We start from the raw sequence: 17,144 nt of genomic DNA, 5'->3' as shown, positions 1-17,144 counted from the left end.
TAATAGGTCTTTTTTCTGTCTTTAAGAACAAACTTCCTTCTTCTGTCTGTCCAGTGCGGGCTGTTAAACAAAAGCCATACATTCAGCTCTTTAATCCCACTACTTTTTGCAAGTTTCCATGGAAAGTGAAGCGCTTATAAAGAAGAGTGAACTTCATGTGTACCCATCTAGGTCTGGGTGATGTGTTTAGGAGATATTTACATCATGTGACACTGCTAGCTCAAAAAACGGTGACCAAGCCATCAAGCAGTCTCCAGAAGCAGTGAAGCTCAAAGGATCTGTGGAGATGTGCTAAAGCTGGTGGGTCCCAGGATGATGTGATTTCTTAAGGCATCCAGGACATATGTATTTTGTAGACATACTTGCGTGGGTATCTGAGCATGTGTCTGTCTTGCAGAGTGTGCCATCCAACCGTTCACACTCCTGTAGAGCACTGCAGTGCGGAGCCTGCCAGAGGGAATATTTTGAAGTACAGGAAAAGAAAGTTCAGATGTTTTGAGTCTGAGAGTGAAATTGCAGAAGGCCCTTAGAAGTCTGACTTATTGTGCAATCTCTGTAAGTAATTTGTAATGAAAATACCTTTGCACGTCATTTTTTTATTTCCTGTAATAAAACAGCAAGAGCAATTAAGATTTTGGACCATAACCTTCTACAAGCTTCTAAAAATGAACGGTTTGGGGATTTTTTGAGTTATGGCTGAAATAGCCAATTTTAAAACTTTTTATTGCTTCAAAAAAAGTTTGGTAGTAGCTATTCTAATAGATTTTTAACTGTAGCCCGACAAACAAACTGTTATGTGGTAACATCATTGATCTGAAGTTTTCTTCTGAAAAAAGTTAAGTAAGAAACCGAAAGAACTCTTCACAAAACTGGAAGACATCTGTATTCTGGTAACCCAATATGTGACTTACTGAGCTTTAGGCATTTCAAATCAAAAAGAATCAGTAAATATACTGCCATAGGCATGCAAATGTGTCTGATAACACGCTGTGTGCTGTGTGTCTGTAATGTTATTCTGACACAGTTCAGAAAGTTGTCTGTGGCCTTGGCATTCTTCAGGAAACATTAGATTAATATAGCTGCCTTTTGTCATATAATTCTTTTCTTGTTTAGGTAGGTGTGTGAAGGCTGGTGCTACATAAATGGAAGACTTTGGAGGAAGAGGGAACTTGTAAACGAGACTGAAATTAATGAATATAATAATTAGAAATCAAAACTTTATGTTTAGTCTGAAGAGAAACAATTCCTTAAACCGTAACCACATGGCTGTTTCTTGTTTGCATCAACTCTGGTTGACTGTTATTGTCTTTTGTTAATTCTCTGGGGCAGTGGCCTGACTGTTGAATGAGCCAATTGTTTTCCTTTGTGTTGCCCATCAAGTAAGTCCCCATCTGGTTTGTATCAGACTGTTTTCACAGCCAACAACTGCTGCCTTTTCTATATCCTGACACTTAAGGGCCCCACGCTATCAAAGCATTGCTGTGATAGCCTGTCTGGCTGGGCCCGTACAGCTGTGCCTTGCAGCTTGAAGCTATTACCCAAGTAATGGTAACTTAGAACTTGAACTGGCTCTTATTCCCATTGGTGTCGTGTGTACAGTGAACAGAATACATTTTTGTTGAACTCTGCGTTCAACAAAAAATTCTTTAAAGCTCTCAGTTTATATGATTGGTTAATTTTTATTTTCCAGCAGCTTCCTGTATCTAGAGGCAGTTTTGTGTTCTTCTAAAACATTAATGAGTACGAGACAGGCAATAGTTCTTTAAGGCACTGTTGCTATTACTTTTATGGTTTTACTTTTATGTTACTACTTTATGGTACATTAAAGCTCAATAAGTGAAAATTAAACAAGCAAATTATTCTTATTGAGGATTTTTCTTAACAGATTTAGAATACATTTTCAGGAAACTTTCTGTGTGTGATAAATGTAGGTTGCGTGAATAATGCTACACCTTGGCTACTACGCTACTCACTTTCCAAATAGCTATCTAAAAACACAGAGCAATGGACAATGAACCTGCATTAACCTGTTTATTTCTTCTCTGAAGGAATTAGGAGGGATTGGATAACTCTGTAACCTGGGCAGTAAAACTATATTACAGGTTCCATTGCAGAATCACTGAGAGGCCCCTGGCATGATCGAGGTACTTTCTGCCTGGCTTCCTACATGGTAGGAGACAGTCCTGTTCCAAGACAACCTTGCAACATGTGCATTTTCCCCCTCCAAGATTTAAAAAAAAAAAATCAACATTGCATCAAATAAGTCACAGTCAAATGTTATCTTGTATAAGAAAAGCTGATCTTTTAGTATTTGTTCTTTTCTGCTCTTATGTAGGGCATGTAACTTTCAGTGACAGAGTAATGATGAGGGGAAACATATCCCCCAACTCGTATATGTATTGAATTTTAAGGTTTTTTGGACTCGATTCTTTCATGACATTTAAGAGAGGAAGAGAAAGAAAATAATGGATAATGCATTTCAAATTTCTGGTCTTGCTGTGAGCGTGTGCAAGAAACTGCTAGAATGCAGACTGATTTATCTAATACTTGCAGAGTCAGCGTTCCTGAACTTGGGAGAGCATGTGTATGTATATAACGTGAATGAATTTGCTTCAAGTAAAATTCTGGGGAGCCATTAAATTCTATGAGACACATGAGACGAGATTTTTGTGCCTTTGTGCTATTCATACTGGTACACACTGGGTGTCACTGTGGCAGATTGGGCTTGTGCCCAATAATTGAGTTTATGTCATTGTCAGGTATACAGAGGGTTTGCAAAAGCTGCTTTCTGAAGGAGCTTTCCATAATTGCTTTTCCTATGAACCCTATATAAATTCAGGAGTTGCAGTGTGTGCTCTCGAGTGGTGGACAGACCCAGGCATCTGTGCTGTTGTTCACCTGCACAAGTTGTGTCCCACCAGTACTGTGTGTCCCCCACACAGTAGCCCACACCTCTGCAAGGAAGCTGCTCCCCCACATGCCAATTGAATTTCCGTACACAGTCCTTTCCAGGGCAGATTTCCCTGTATTGTGGCCAGAAGTATTTAAATCCAGACAACTGATAAATTAATTTCATTCAGGCTGCTTACAAGCTATATGAATCGTGTGTGGCCCAAAGCAATGAAGAAAGCTATTGATGAACTGAGTGCAACGAGGTTTGGCATCAACAGTTTGAACTGGGAGGAGCGAATGTCAAAGTGCTGCAATGGCTTTCTAAAATAAGTTGGCCCTAGATACCAGAAGGAGTTGTCACCATCAGTTAACGGAGTCAGCATCTTCAAAGTTTCAACTCGCATGTGTGTGTGTGCACAGCTTCAGAGGTAAAGAACATCTGCCCAAAAGAGAATCTAATGTAAACAGGTATGTTCCCAGAAGGCATGGCTTGACTGCTGCTTGAAGATTTGTGTAGAGCACCTCCTGGGTTTCACCATTGCTGCTGGGGAACCATTGGTTGGTAGTGAGATCTTCAAGAAGCATAGTATTGCTGGGAGCAGTCTGCAGTGTTTTTCCCACTTTTTATAGTGGTTAGCAGAGATGGAGATGTGTGTTGTATTAAAATCAGCAGTGATGTGCATAACAGAGTTAAGAAGGTGGTGCAATGTGCTGAGTACATAGATGTAGATCAATATGTTTCTGCAGTTCATTTACTGTACTGATTTAGAGCTCAGATTCACCTGCCTATTAAAAAGGAATTTTGTTTTTACTCTTTCCCAAGTAGCAGGCCAAGGTTATTGGATTGGTGTTTTTCTTTTTTGGTTTTGTTTGGTTTGTTTGGTTTTTTTTACAAGGAGGAATGCTTATCTCTATTGCACAAAACTTAAACATTTTAGATTTTAACAAACTTAAAATAGCACAGGTAAAAATATATATTTTATAACCAGTCTTTGGCTCCAGGCATTAAATTGTAGAGGCAGTGTTACTTGTCATCACACTGGGACTCATTTCAAGAGAAGGTTTAGATGGTCTTTGGCAGAATAGGGCCTGGAAACTTGCATAATAGCTGCCTACCAGTGCATCTTCCAGTAAAGACATTTAATGTTTTCCTTATTTTAACATATGCTTACTTACGTAGATTACAACAGTATTCTTTCTGAATTGGTAGAAATATTGCTTGCCTCTAAAATTCCTAGAATTGCTTATTCCTAATACATTTTTCAAAATTAATTGATATGCACCAATGGTAAGACCTTTAATGGCCATCTTCTGCTCTTTAACAAATGTCTTTAAAGGAGGTCTTTTTAACAAGTTTGTTGGCATTTATACTAGAAATGTGCATAGAGACGTCCTACTGTTTATTAGAATGCATTGCTGGAAAATAGTAACTGTATAGGACTGCTTTTGTTCTGTCTTGTTTTGGTTTTTTCCTGGGGAAAACATTCATAATCTCCTTTTCAAAAGGTGTAATTACAAAAAATGAGTAATTGTGCTGTAGGTATAACCATTTTAATATGCCAGACCTTTGTAACGGTGGTACAGTAATAGGAGTCTATTTCCATATGGAGAATCCCATGACTCTGGAAGTGAAAATCATAAAAATAAATTAATAGGGTCGTGTGAATATTTAGAATGTAAAAGTATTCAGAATAGAGTAATACAGCTATTTTCTTTGTGGTCATCTAGATAAACACTTGTTCTTTGAACAGTTTTTTATTTTCAGTACATCATATACATTTTTATTCTAAGAATGCATTTAGCGAACACATTATATGTGAGGAGAGATTTGCAATGACAAAATACTGCCCTGCAGTACTGCCTGAAGAGCCATGCAGTACAGAAAGTTTTCTGTTTTCTTCCTGATGCCTGCCCATGAGCCTTCATTCAGTCTGGGTGCCAGTTGCTGCCTTGGCTGGAGGATATGTGACCTCCTTGCCCAGAAATTCCTCCTGTCTGTTTGAAGGAGAGCTCAAGGTCTCCCATCACACTTCTAAGTGATAGAGAGTAGCTTGTGACTTCTTGCACTAATTCACTGAAAGTTGTCCTCTTACATTCCTAACAATTTTTTCAATCATCACGTAGCTGAGGAGTAAATAGGGCTGAATAGTGTGCGATGCTTAGTAAGCATGTGCAGGTCAAGCATCACTGCAGGTAACGTGCTCAGTCTTGATCTGCAACATACTGAACCTGTCTGATAAGTGGAGATTGACGTATGTGCGTCCCAGGTGATACGGACAACAATGCATCAAAGGCTGCAGAAGAGCAGCACATTGGAGTAACTGCTGGTAATTTAACTGTCTGGGCCAAATGGATCTGAAGACAGGAGCAGACTCCAGACCCCAGAGTAACCCAGCGCATATCCTGCCCAGTGCGCTAACTTACAAAAGAACACCATTTGCTTAGGGGACCCCTCATTGGGACACCCATCTTCACTTTAAGCCTGAACTGGAAAGATGTTCATTCTCAAACCTACTGCAACCCTTTTTTATGATGAAACATCATTGAATTTGTTCATTCAACTCTAATTACTTGTGTAAATTATTTTTAAATTCTTGTTAAATAAAAACAGGCCATGTAACTTTTAAGAATTAAAAGGATGCTTTTATTGTTCTTTTTTTTTTTTTTTTTACTTGCCACTCCCCATGTAGACTATGAATGCTACTATGTCTAGCATTGTGGTACGATGTAGATGAGCTGGAGGCGATGCTGCTGCAATTAATATTGTTGAGATACGAGGTCTCAGTAGAGCCAGTCCTACTGCTAGGATTGCAGCGAATGATTCTGCATCCTGAGGGAAGTCTGTGTAACTTCATCGTAGAATTTGGTATGAATTCACACTATCAGTAATTTGAATTCTTTTTTTCTTTTTTTCAAGTTGCTGTATTTTGCTTCAGATACTGGCATTAAAATGTCTTTTGGATCCCCAAACATGGTGTGAATAGTGGAGCTGAATACATTATACAACCGTACTTTAAAAATTACTTTCCTGTCCACTTGCCTGTTAGATTTTGTAGAGAATGAGACGCAGATGGGTATGCAGGTGACATTTAGTTTTACTGAATAAATAAAATATTAATTACACAATTAGATGTGCAGTTTTTAAATTATCACTTGTCAGATTATCCTGATGCCACCAATTACTTAGGTTGTCTCTTGTGGATTTAGAGATTACTCCTCCCTTGAGCCTTTACACAAGATACACATTTTCCTGGTGTTTTTCAAAGACTCTGGCCCAGTAATGAACAAACTCCTCCTCCTTTTTTTACTTTGAAATAAAAGTTGCTGCTTCAAGCTTTACTGCAGCCCCCTCATCTCATTTCTCCTCAAGAAAATGGTTGCAGTTAACAAGCAGCAGTGCTTAAAATTTACAAAAAGACTTTGTTTCTGCCCAGGTGCATATCAAAAATTAAGAGGCATCTGTACAGAAAAAACAAATTGACTTTTAATTTTTCTTCTTAATAATTATTGTAGTTATCTGGAAAGATCATCACATCTTTTGGAAGTGATTTTCTGGGAAACAATAGCAAGAGTTGTGACCAGAGAAGGAACTTGTTAAGCAATGAGATACTCTACGGGGCAAAGTGCTCCTACCTAAAGAAGCAGAGTAGATTTTAGTCACCAAAAGGAAATAATTATTTAGTAGACTCTGCGACCTCATTCCTAGATGGTTTTGGAGCTGCTTTCTGTCTGGTCTTCCCTAATGGTCTCTATGTTAGGATTTTGAAAATCTGATTCTAGTTTATTTTATGTATTTCTAATTTTTGTTCTATTTAGTGTTGTTATTGGTGGGAATACGGCATGTTTTGGAAAGCCACTGAACCTTGAACTCACACTTGAGAGGAGGAAAAATAATTTTCAAATATTCTGCTTTGAAAAATGTGTTAGTGCTTAGCCTGTGTCCCACCCTGCTTTGCTGACCCAGGATCCGAATTTATTTTCTTTTCAGAAATATTTATAGCTAGGGTATACATCAGAGTTTAAAGAAACAAACAAAGAAAGAAAAGCAGTGTCTGTATGCGTGTTTATTTTCTGTGTGCTTGTATGCAGAGTTTCTATAAGTACATTATACCATGTGAAGATGGAATTTGCCAAGTTTAGGTCAAAACTTGAACTGAACTCATACCATGTAGTTTTCTGTCTCCACTGGTGTCTGTGGCCCACTTATGGAGGTTTATGAGTTGGCTGAAGCCTTTGAGAATGAAACTGTTTTTTCAGCTCAAGCAGTAGACTCATACTTTTAAATCCAGACATTTTTGGCTCAAGTCAAAGTTTGGATGTCAGTCAATTTCTGTAAAACAACTCAAGTGTTTTAATTGTAAATCTATCCCTTTCACATAACTCAGCCATAGAAATTTGGCCTAAGTTTGCCTAGAGTCTTTTCTGTTTGCATGAAACCAGGTAAGTTAGGGGTAGCCTATTTTTGAGCTATGACACCAGAACTGTATGTGTTTCCAGACCATCTTGTTCTTGCTTTCTGTATTTCTGTCCTAGTGGAAGGCAGCTGTCTGACCTGCAGTCAGGGGCCCTGTGCTTAGCAAAGCATTTACACCATGAGAATGGAGTCCCTGTCCTAAAAAGCTCATGTGCTTAAAGATTTTTGCTTCATTTCTAGCAGAGCTGAGAGGATATTTTCTCCCCAATAACACAAATACACATATGGATTCAAGGTAGAAGTGGGCCAGGGCTAGAAAAGTGGAGGAGCTGTCATTTCTAATGAATGAGGAATAATTTTGTCTAAACAATTGGATTATTTGGACAACCGTTGATGGTCATGCTTACTTCTGAGAATGTTGTATTCTTTACCATCACAAGGCCATGTGACTTGTTCCTTACCATGCCCACTCTCAACTCTATAAACCGTTAAATCCCAGAAGCATTGAATTATGTATTTGATTTGCAAAGAATAGCTAGACATGAGTCTGAACTGGAAATACTGTTCCTTATAATTAGTAACATGACTGACATTGCAGTGTATTTTCTCCTTTCAGCGTAGCCTTCAGAATTACTTACAACAAAATATTTATCAGTTTCTTATCAGTATATGTTTGCCCAGTTAAGTCTGGAATAATTTTGATTTTGCCAAAAATGCTGCTTCTTGAGTTAACAGGTAACTTGCCTGTACAACTACATATGAAAATGAGTGAAGTTTTCTTTGGTACCCTACAGATAACCATGGAGACATGGATTGGACACACATTGGCACAAATAGGTATCTCACATCTTTACTTAGAGCTAAGAGCAGCAGATAAAATGTTTCTACTGATAGCAGTTCTGTTTGTAGGTTGTTGTAGTCTGTAGCAGCTTGTAGGTATTCTTCTACTTTAGTCATTACTGTAAAGATTTTCTGACCACTCTGTTTCCTTGCTAACAGTCTTTATAACTATATCCCATATGTAAATCTTTTTTGGTAGGTAAAAAGCAAAATGGGGGAATGACAAAGATTAAAAAAAAAAAGGCACATTTATTGAAGATTTTAAGATGCTGAATTAGAGATTTGCAGGTGCTGTGCTGTCCCCAGTGCTCGGAACACTTGAGATAATGCCATCTGGAGGAAGTTCTTTGTTGAGACAGGACAGTGTTTTAAATTCTGAAGTCAGTAATAAACAAAGGGAAGCAGCTGGAATCTGGCAGAAGAAGAAACAAGCCATTCATAACAACCCATGCTATTAAAGGAATGAGATGAGAGCACTGCACTGGAGTTGTTTTTACATATGCCTGGAACTTTATTATTATAGAATCATAGAATGGTTTGGGTTGGAAAGGACCATAAAGATCATCGAGTTCCAATCCCCCTGCCATGGAGACGTTGGTCAAAGCTCCATCCAGCCTGGTCTTGAACACTTCCAGGAATGGGGCATCCACAGCTTCTCTGGACAACCTGTTCCAGTGTCTCACCACCCTCACAGTCAAGAATTTCTTCCTACTATCTAATCTAAATCTACCCTCTTTCAGTTTAAAACCATTACCCCTTATCCTCACCACTCAGTGGTTCCCAGTGTCAGGACAAGGGGCAACGGGCACAAGTTGGAACATAGGAGGTTCCACTCGAATATGAGGAAGAATTTCTTCACAGTGAGGGTGACAGAGCCCTGGAACAGGCTGCCCAGGGAGGTTGTGGAGTCCCCTTCTTTGGAGATTTTCAAGACCCGCCTGGATGCAGTCCTGAGTAGCATTCTCTAAGCAATCCTGCTTCGGCAGGGGAGTTGGACTAGATGATCTATATGATCCCTTCCAACTCTAAAAAAATTCAGTGAAATCCTATCGCTCCACTCCCTGATAAAGAGTCCTTCATGTAGGTACTGGAAGGCCACTATAAGGTCTCCCTGGAGCCTTCTCTTTGCCAGGCTGAACACCAACTCTCTCAGCCTGTCTTCAGGAGAGGTGCTCCAGCCCTCTGATCAGCTTTGGAGCCATTCCAACAGGTCCATGTTCCTCCTGTGCTGAGGACTCGAAAGCTGGACACAGTACTCCAGGAGGGGTCTCAAGAGAACAGAGTAGAGGGGTAGAATCACCTCCCTTGACCTGCTGGCCACGCTGCTTTTGATACAGCCCAGGATCCGGTTGGCTTTCTGGGCTCAAGCGCACGTTCCCGGCTCATGTTGAGTTTCTCATCCACCAACACCCACAAGTCCTTCTCCTCAGGGCTACTCTCCAGCCATTCTCCGCCCAACCTCTATTTGTGCCTGGGATTGCTGTGACCCAGCTGCAGGACCCTGCACTTGGCCTGTTTGAACTTCATGAGGGTTTGCACAGGCCCACGTCTCAAACTTGTACCGGTCCCTCTGGATGGCATCTCTTCCTTCCAGTGTGTTGACTGTGCCACACAGCTTGGTGTCATCAGCAAACTTGCTGAGGGTGCACTCAGTCCCACTGTCCATGTCTCCGACAAAGATGTTAAACAGCACTGGTCCCAGTACTGACTGCTGAGGAATGCCACTCATCACTGGTTTCCATTTGGACATTGAGCTCTTGACCACAACCCTGTGAGTGCGGCCATCCAGCCAGTTCCTGATCCACCAAGTGGTCCATCCATCAAATCCATGCCTTTCCAATTTAGAGACCAGGATGTCATGTGAGACAGTGTCAAACTTTGCATTATTCTTGCTCTGGAAGTTACCTTCTTCAGTTGTTATGTTAGAAAGCAAGGGAGAGTTGCTGGAAAGTGATGGTTGTTTTTAAATCTTAGTAAGTAGATAATTACAGTAATTAAGGTTCTGGTTTTATACTGAAACAATAACCTGCGTCCTGATCCTTCAAACCTCTCCCTATTTATTTTTTTGAAGATAGCTCTTTTCACGTATAAGATGTGGGTCTGTTTTACGTCCAGATAGATTAAAAAGAGAAGTTTTATTTATTGTATGGACACTAGCTTGAAGGAGTTAAAACACATGGTTTTTATTTGGCTTAAAAGTCAGACTTGTTTAGTCTTTTTATTTTGCCAAATAGAAAAATTTAAAAAGAAAGATTTAAACAGTTTTCTGTGTTCTTATTGTTGCCATATGGTATTAGTAACCAAACCTCCCTTCAGTGTGTTTAATTCCTTTCCCATTTGGCATACATTCACAATACACTTGTATATAGCATACTCTCTGTCTGACGATACCTCTTAGAGAAAGACTCCCTTCACAGGTCACTGAATGGATGACACACCATTAATTTTTATGTTTCTGTTAAACAAAGATCTGGAAATTTAGTACTGGACATGAATTTGTTGCAGATTGCCAAGAGCAGGAAAAATCTCTCATCTGAAATCTGACCTTTTCCATCAGTCAGTCACCAGGATGTTTTCAGTCACTATTGAGTTTCTACCAGTCAGGGACCGTTATGCACTTATTAAGAGTGTCAGTTTTCACATTTTATATTAATGTATTCTATTAGACAGTGACAATGAATTTGGAGAACTGGAGGTCACCTCAGGTCACACGTTCCATTTATTGGATTTTAACAAGGAAAATTTTTATAACTACAAAATTGTATTGCATACTTCTTGAGCCTCTAAAGAGGGGGAAAAAGCTGTGAAGATTACCTGCCTTCCTGCCCTGCCCTGTTTTGTAAATGGAGGAATTTTCCATTCTGTTTTTATGGCATATCAAAAGATTATAAGCACCATTGGAATTTGCATATTTGTGGTGGTGAAGAGCTCAATGTTTGAGTGGAAACCATCTTAGTATTGGTTATGAGCTGTTCTCTGATGGGGGGAAGAAATAAAATGGAATATCTCATTGTTGAAGAAGGAACTGGCCTGGGACTATACAAGTGCTATCAGTGATGTACAGCAAAAGGCAGATACAGACATCACTAAATGTGAGCAGGAACACAGGCATTTAAACCTGTGTGCTTGTATTTGTGTATTTATTCACATACTCATGCGTATATGTATGTATGATTGTGTTGTATGCACTGTGCTTGCACGAGGTTAGATTAAGCAAGAGGTAATAATGATAAAGCACATGTGAAAGTAACTCAGTAGTTGTGTCTTTGGGCCAATGTAGAGTTTCAGGACTAGTAGCTTTCTGTCCTGGAAAGTTACAGTCATGGAGCAGAATCTCCCATGTAGCTGAAATAAGATATCCATAGGTTTTTTTATAGTTAAAATTCTGAAAAAACAGGTCCTGTATTTTCTGTGTGCATCTAACAAAGTCAAAAACTTCAGATTTCTGTTTTTAAAAAAAGGGAAATTTTTACTTTGGGTATTTGTAAACTTATCTTTAAGGATATTTTAGATAACTCAGGACCTGGTAACTTTTCTGTTAAGCAAGTAGATGGCATTATTCTTTAATATTTCTAGCCTTATAACATTTTATATCTATCATAAAAGTATGTCTGTAAAATATATTAGAGTATGTGCTAGGGAGAATGTAGACCGATATGATATTTTCTTTCAGCAACCCAGAATCATATACCTGGGAAGTTACTATGGAGCCTTGGGATAAGGGAATATCTGCGCCACCACCCCCTCTTTTTTTTTTTCTTTTTTTTTAACAAACTTGAAAACAGCTGTTGAAACAATGACATCATGGAATGTGACATGACTGTGGAAACTGCTAACAAAGTCAAGCTTTGAAAGCATCAAACTACATAAAGCGTTGGAGAGTTGCTTTAGCATCTAGGATGATTTAGGTTTCCTCAGGCATTACACGTTCACATCTTTACCAAAGAAATGCTTGGGTTTTCTTTAGTTCCCCTTCTGAATAACCTATTATTATCATGCAAACATGGCTGCAGACTAAGCTTGTGGAATTATTTCTGGAAAAACAAAACATGTATGTTGCTTGCACATCTTTGTGGTGTTACCATAAATGTGCTTTGAATCATGTTCAGAAGATGCAGGATTTCTCATGTCTTCTTACTTGGCAGCTGTGCTTTGTAGAGGGATTCGGGCTGGCGGTGACGAAAGCTGTCCAACTAGTGAGGACAGTCTAGTGAAACTATGGACATTGCTTCTTGCAGACTGCACAAGCAGTCGTGGTGCGCAGGTGACATGTTGATGTCCTAGGGACACAAAAAGTGCTTTTGTGCTCTTGCTGCCTCTCCAGAGCCCTGCCTTCCCAAGGGGCAGGAGTCTTGGCTGGCACAGGTTGTTGCATATACTGGCTTTACTGTCTTTGGCCCCATCCGTGTTTGACGTCCTAGGCTGTTGGCAGCTGTTCTAGCAAGAAAAACACTGGATGAGATTTTATTTTAGCAGTGGGTTTTTGTTGTTTTAACTAGCCATTTGAAGTGTGCTTTTTACAAGTCAGATGAAAGCAGATCACTACTACAGTGACATAGTAGATAATTAACTGGGGTGAAAGAAAGCCTAACTTCTTGGTTTTATTGGGAAAATAATGTTTTAATTACCTAGTCTATCACAGAGGAAGGAAGAATTGTTACAGCTCATTGGAATAAGAACAAAGTCCAAGAGAGCCTTTGCTGTTGTACAGAGACTCATATATGTTTGTTTTGCTTGTAGCTGCTGCATTTAAAATAAATGTCCCAAGGACAACTGAAATCTCAAAATGCTCTTTCAAAACTCACAAAAAAAAAAGGTTTGTGTGGATGAGTGCATGAATGTTGTACCATTCATCCAATGCCTTTTTGCTGTCCTCCTATATTCTGTATCTGTAGTCTGATTCACGTCTTGCTCCCCCTGCTCCATGAATTGATTCACCTTCTCTCCTTCCACTGCCTAAACGTAGTAACTCTTGCCCGTGGCCCTTCTCCCTTCCCATCTCTGCTATCTGGCTACAGGTTGTTATCTGCCCTTCCTGTGGTTCCCAGACAGGACTTCTCAGCGCTGTAGTGGTCTTTCACAGCTGCTCAGCAGCCAGTGCTGCTGGAACCTCTGTGACACGTCGCCCTTCCTTGCAGGGGCTACTGGTATGGTGGTGGCTATGCTGTGCAGGGGCTTGTCCCTCTCCCAGGATATCCCACGTTTTTCAAGGTCAGATTGCAAGAATGGGAAGTGGCAAGGTGCTATCTCACACTTGCTGGAAGATGAACGCGGTTTGTAAAGTCCTGCAAGCCACATCTCCAGAGGGCAGGCTGTGTACATTTTCTCTGAAGTCTGTCAGAGTCTGAAAGAAGGGAGATGAACCACCAAGGAGTAGCACGAAGGACATTTAATGAGCCAGGGAAATGGACTGGGGATAGGGAATAGCTAAAACAATTTCTCACCTGTGTTTTGGGCAGCTGAAGCATTGATAGGCTGTTTTTCTCTGTAAAACTTGTAGCCAATTGCTTCAACTTGATACTGTCAGTATCTATGGGTCTCATTTCATTTATGTAGAAAACAGCAGTATACATATTTGAAACTATTCTGGGTCTACTGGAGATTATACATGTACGTGTGTGTGTATCTGTATCTAAATACAACCCAGTCTGTATATGCACAGAAATTCATCCCTTTGTTACCTGATAAAGAAAACAGCGATGGCTAAACCAGCACTCCTTGAAATGCCTCAAAACTGTGGACAGTAACAGCGTCTATGTCTTTGTATTTCCATGAAGTGATGCAATATGGAGATGACTCCAGTGCAGTTCAGTTGTTTGTCATAGACAGTAAATAATGTGTTTTGTTCTGCTTTGTTTATTTTTTTTAGGAGAGGATGCTGCTCCACATTTAAATTCACATGTTTCTACAGAAAAGGTGTCAGTGAAGCTGCCTTCCACGAACAGAGATAACGAAACACAGAGTATGAGTAGTATCCATGGCAATTCAGATTCTTCAGGGACAGATACGTTTTAAAACTTGGAGCTTTTTATGACAGTCACTGTCTGAAGATTTTGCCATTGGTACATTTGTCTGCCTACTGTGATAGTTTGGGTTTCATCAAAATCCTAGTCTTTCAGTACTGTTTATTTTCTACTATTTTTCTTATAATTTTGTTATGATTATAAATTTAGGCAATGATTCTGTCTGTGACTATATCAAATATTTTTAAGCAAATAAAATGCAATTCTTTCAGAATCCTTGTGAGTTTAAATCAGTAAAGACCATTTAAATATTTATTGTACATATAAGTAAATGTGGAGATGATTAGTATTAAAATCCATGGCAAAAGTCTGTCTCGCTGATGGAAAAAAATGCTTGGCTTATTATAATGTCAGTACTGTCAAAATGCTGAGCCAAAGGGAAATACATTTGAAATCAAAGTTTGCAAGAAAATTGTATCTTCAGAGCTTGTGCATCCTTAGAAGACTGCTATCACAAGACAGTAATTCAAAATTGTATCTAAAAGAGACCATTAGAATTTGTATTATTACTATGAGGAATTTCTTTTTTTTTGGAATTACAAGAATTTTTCAGCATTTTGGTATTTGTTTCCCTAAAGATTTTTTCCCATCTTGAAACATGTCTGAATGAGAGATTGTGTGGGTAGGGTTATTTATTTACATTTTTTAATGTAGATTTCTCCTTCTCATGAGGCAGAGGTGGTTGCTGCAGTCTCAACCCTTCAGAAGCACGATAAGCTTTAGTCTCCCAGAGACTGTTCAGTTTTTTATTGTTTCAATCAGGACAACGTGGTTGATCCAGCAGTGGCTGTGGGGGTAGGCAGGATCATCTGCCCCAAGTAGTATCTAAGCAGAATAAGAAAGAGGAATTCAGACATGTTCCAGTAGGAAAACTAGGAAAGGAACTCTTCTCCAGACAGGGCAAACACATCTTTTGCTCTGTTCCTCAACCAGTCTGAGCTTTTCATGGGATATCTGTGGAAAAGAGGATATACTGTGGCACTTTCAAAGACATGGGGCATGAAGGCATCTCTCAAAAGCTTGGAAAAAGTACTCCTTTTTGGTTGACTTGTACCTTGTTGTGACACCAGAGCATATGACTTCATCTGCACAGCTTCCCTGCATCGCTTAATAAGAGGCACTTTGTTGTTGCACTCATAACCATGAACAGTTCCCGTTACTCTTATTTTATGGAGCCTGCACTGATTTCATCTCTCCATAATAGAGAAAGATTAGAAGTTTCTCTTGGTTTTATTTTGATCTGCAGCAGAATCTGCAAGGGTAAATGGAAAAAGAAAGAGCTTCATCCATAAGGTTGGTAACATCCAGAGGATTCAACATTAAAGGGAGTCTCTTTAGCGTGTTGTAGAGTTGATTTCTTGTCTGTCTTGACAGACATGTAAATAGTGGATTTGGGTGAGGGGTAAAAGCATGGCAGGCTTCATGCAAAATGCAACAGCACTTCAAAAAAAAGAAAAGATACAAATGAGACAGCATTACTGGGAGCTGGTTTTCAGCGTGTGATGCCACAAGCACTGTCTCCAGTGGTAAAGCTGCTTCTGGATGTTCTTACACTGTGACAAGCCACCGGCAGACGAAAGCATCTATGAGGTTGTGCTGATGCTGCTGTCTGTGGATTGCAATATAAATCAGACTATTGACACAATCAATGCTTTAAACGACAGCAGCCTTTTTTTGGAAGGTGAAGATCATCTTTTACCCAGCGTCTATTTGCTACAGGAAGGCATCAAGTGGTTGCAGTAGAACAACTGCCAGGATAATGAAATGCAGTGGGGAGAACAAGAGCTTCTTAAACCAACTTTCCTGCAAGAGAAAACCTTCATCAAACTGTTCCGTGCACTGGGACGTCAGTCTGCTAGGGTTTTTTTTAAGATACTACTACATAATTTAGGTCCCCTTTGTTGCAGTGTAAATAGCAAATGAGCTGTACTGTTCCTGTGCCCGGAGCTGCAGGCCTGGATCAGGACTGCGCTTCGCTAAACAAAGTTCAGTAATGGAATTGAGCACAGGCAGAGAGCTGACAAACTAAGGATAAGACAGGAGACAGCAGATGGATACACAGACAAGGAGAGTGCACAGGAAGGGATGAGACAGCACTTGCTGGTGGGAGAGGCAGTTGTCTCATCGTACCAGGAAAATAACTGTCAGATTTTACTGTCTGCAGTGCTGAGCACCTCACATTTTGCTCTAAAGTCTCTTTTTTTTCTCTTCATGTGAACAAATGCCTTTAAGTCAAAGGTGTTGTGGTTGTCATTGACTGAATCCTGAAAAAATGGCCTGTGTTTTTATGAAAATATGTCAGAAAATGCCCAGTGAAGACCATTTTCAATCAGTTTTGAAAATTCCCCATAGGGTTAAATTCTCTTCCAACTCAACATGACTGAATGATCTTTCTGGAAGCTGAGTGCCTGGCACTGTGCTGGAGAGATCTGCTGCTGGTGGGGATTACATTGTGGCAGTAGGATGTGCTAATTTTTCACCCCCACTGCAACCTCCACTCTTTCCATTCAAAAAGAATTTTGGAGAGGTGAAAAAAGTGCAAACTATTTGCTTTTCCTTCCCCAAAGCTTCCCCAAAATGAAGTATTCTGTCACATAAACAAAAGGGGACCTCTGTAAATATGGCACCATGTGCATAGGTCGTATTACAAGTATTTATATTCCTAGGAAAAGTAAAGGCAGCAGGGAGAGGGCCTGGGGGAAGGTGGGGTTGCTTTGGTTTTAATCAGAGTCTCTATTTTTCCTTTGAAATGCAAAAAAAAAAAAAGTATCTTCTAGAATTTTATCTATTTCTTACTTTTGGATTCAGTCTTGTATTTCAGATTCCTGTAAATAGTTTTCCGGAGTTTGAAATGGTAAGCACATGTTCTGTGAACACAGCCAAGTTGTGATAAGGAATTCGTCTGTCTGCGTCTCCAAGTTCCATTTTGTTTCCGCAGCTTCTATGATTGAAAATGCACATTTCTCATGGGCACT

The 17,144-nt window shown here is 39.7% G+C and overlaps 1 protein-coding gene across 2 annotated transcripts in view; it reads left to right on the top strand.

The window, feature by feature from the left end:
- The window catches only part of KIAA0586 (KIAA0586 ortholog), an 84,251-nt gene extending 69,870 nt beyond the window's left edge, over positions 1-14,381 (top strand). Inside the window, exon 30 of one of the 2 annotated variants that reach the window (XM_074148495.1) lies at positions 14,016-14,381. In XM_074148495.1, the coding sequence (XP_074004596.1) occupies positions 14,016-14,161 (146 nt within the window). In that variant the 3' untranslated portion in view covers positions 14,162-14,381. The remainder of the gene's footprint in view (positions 1-14,015) is intronic. The other variant, XM_074148496.1, reaches the window with a different exon arrangement.
- The last annotated feature ends 2,763 nt before the right edge of the window (positions 14,382-17,144 follow it).

Source organism: Numenius arquata, chromosome 6 (genome assembly GCF_964106895.1).
Source record: "Numenius arquata chromosome 6, bNumArq3.hap1.1, whole genome shotgun sequence".
NCBI lineage: Eukaryota > Metazoa > Chordata > Aves > Charadriiformes > Scolopacidae > Numenius > Numenius arquata.
The sequence above is the reverse complement of the archived record's forward strand: the minus strand, read 5'-3'. Positions and strand labels throughout refer to the sequence as shown.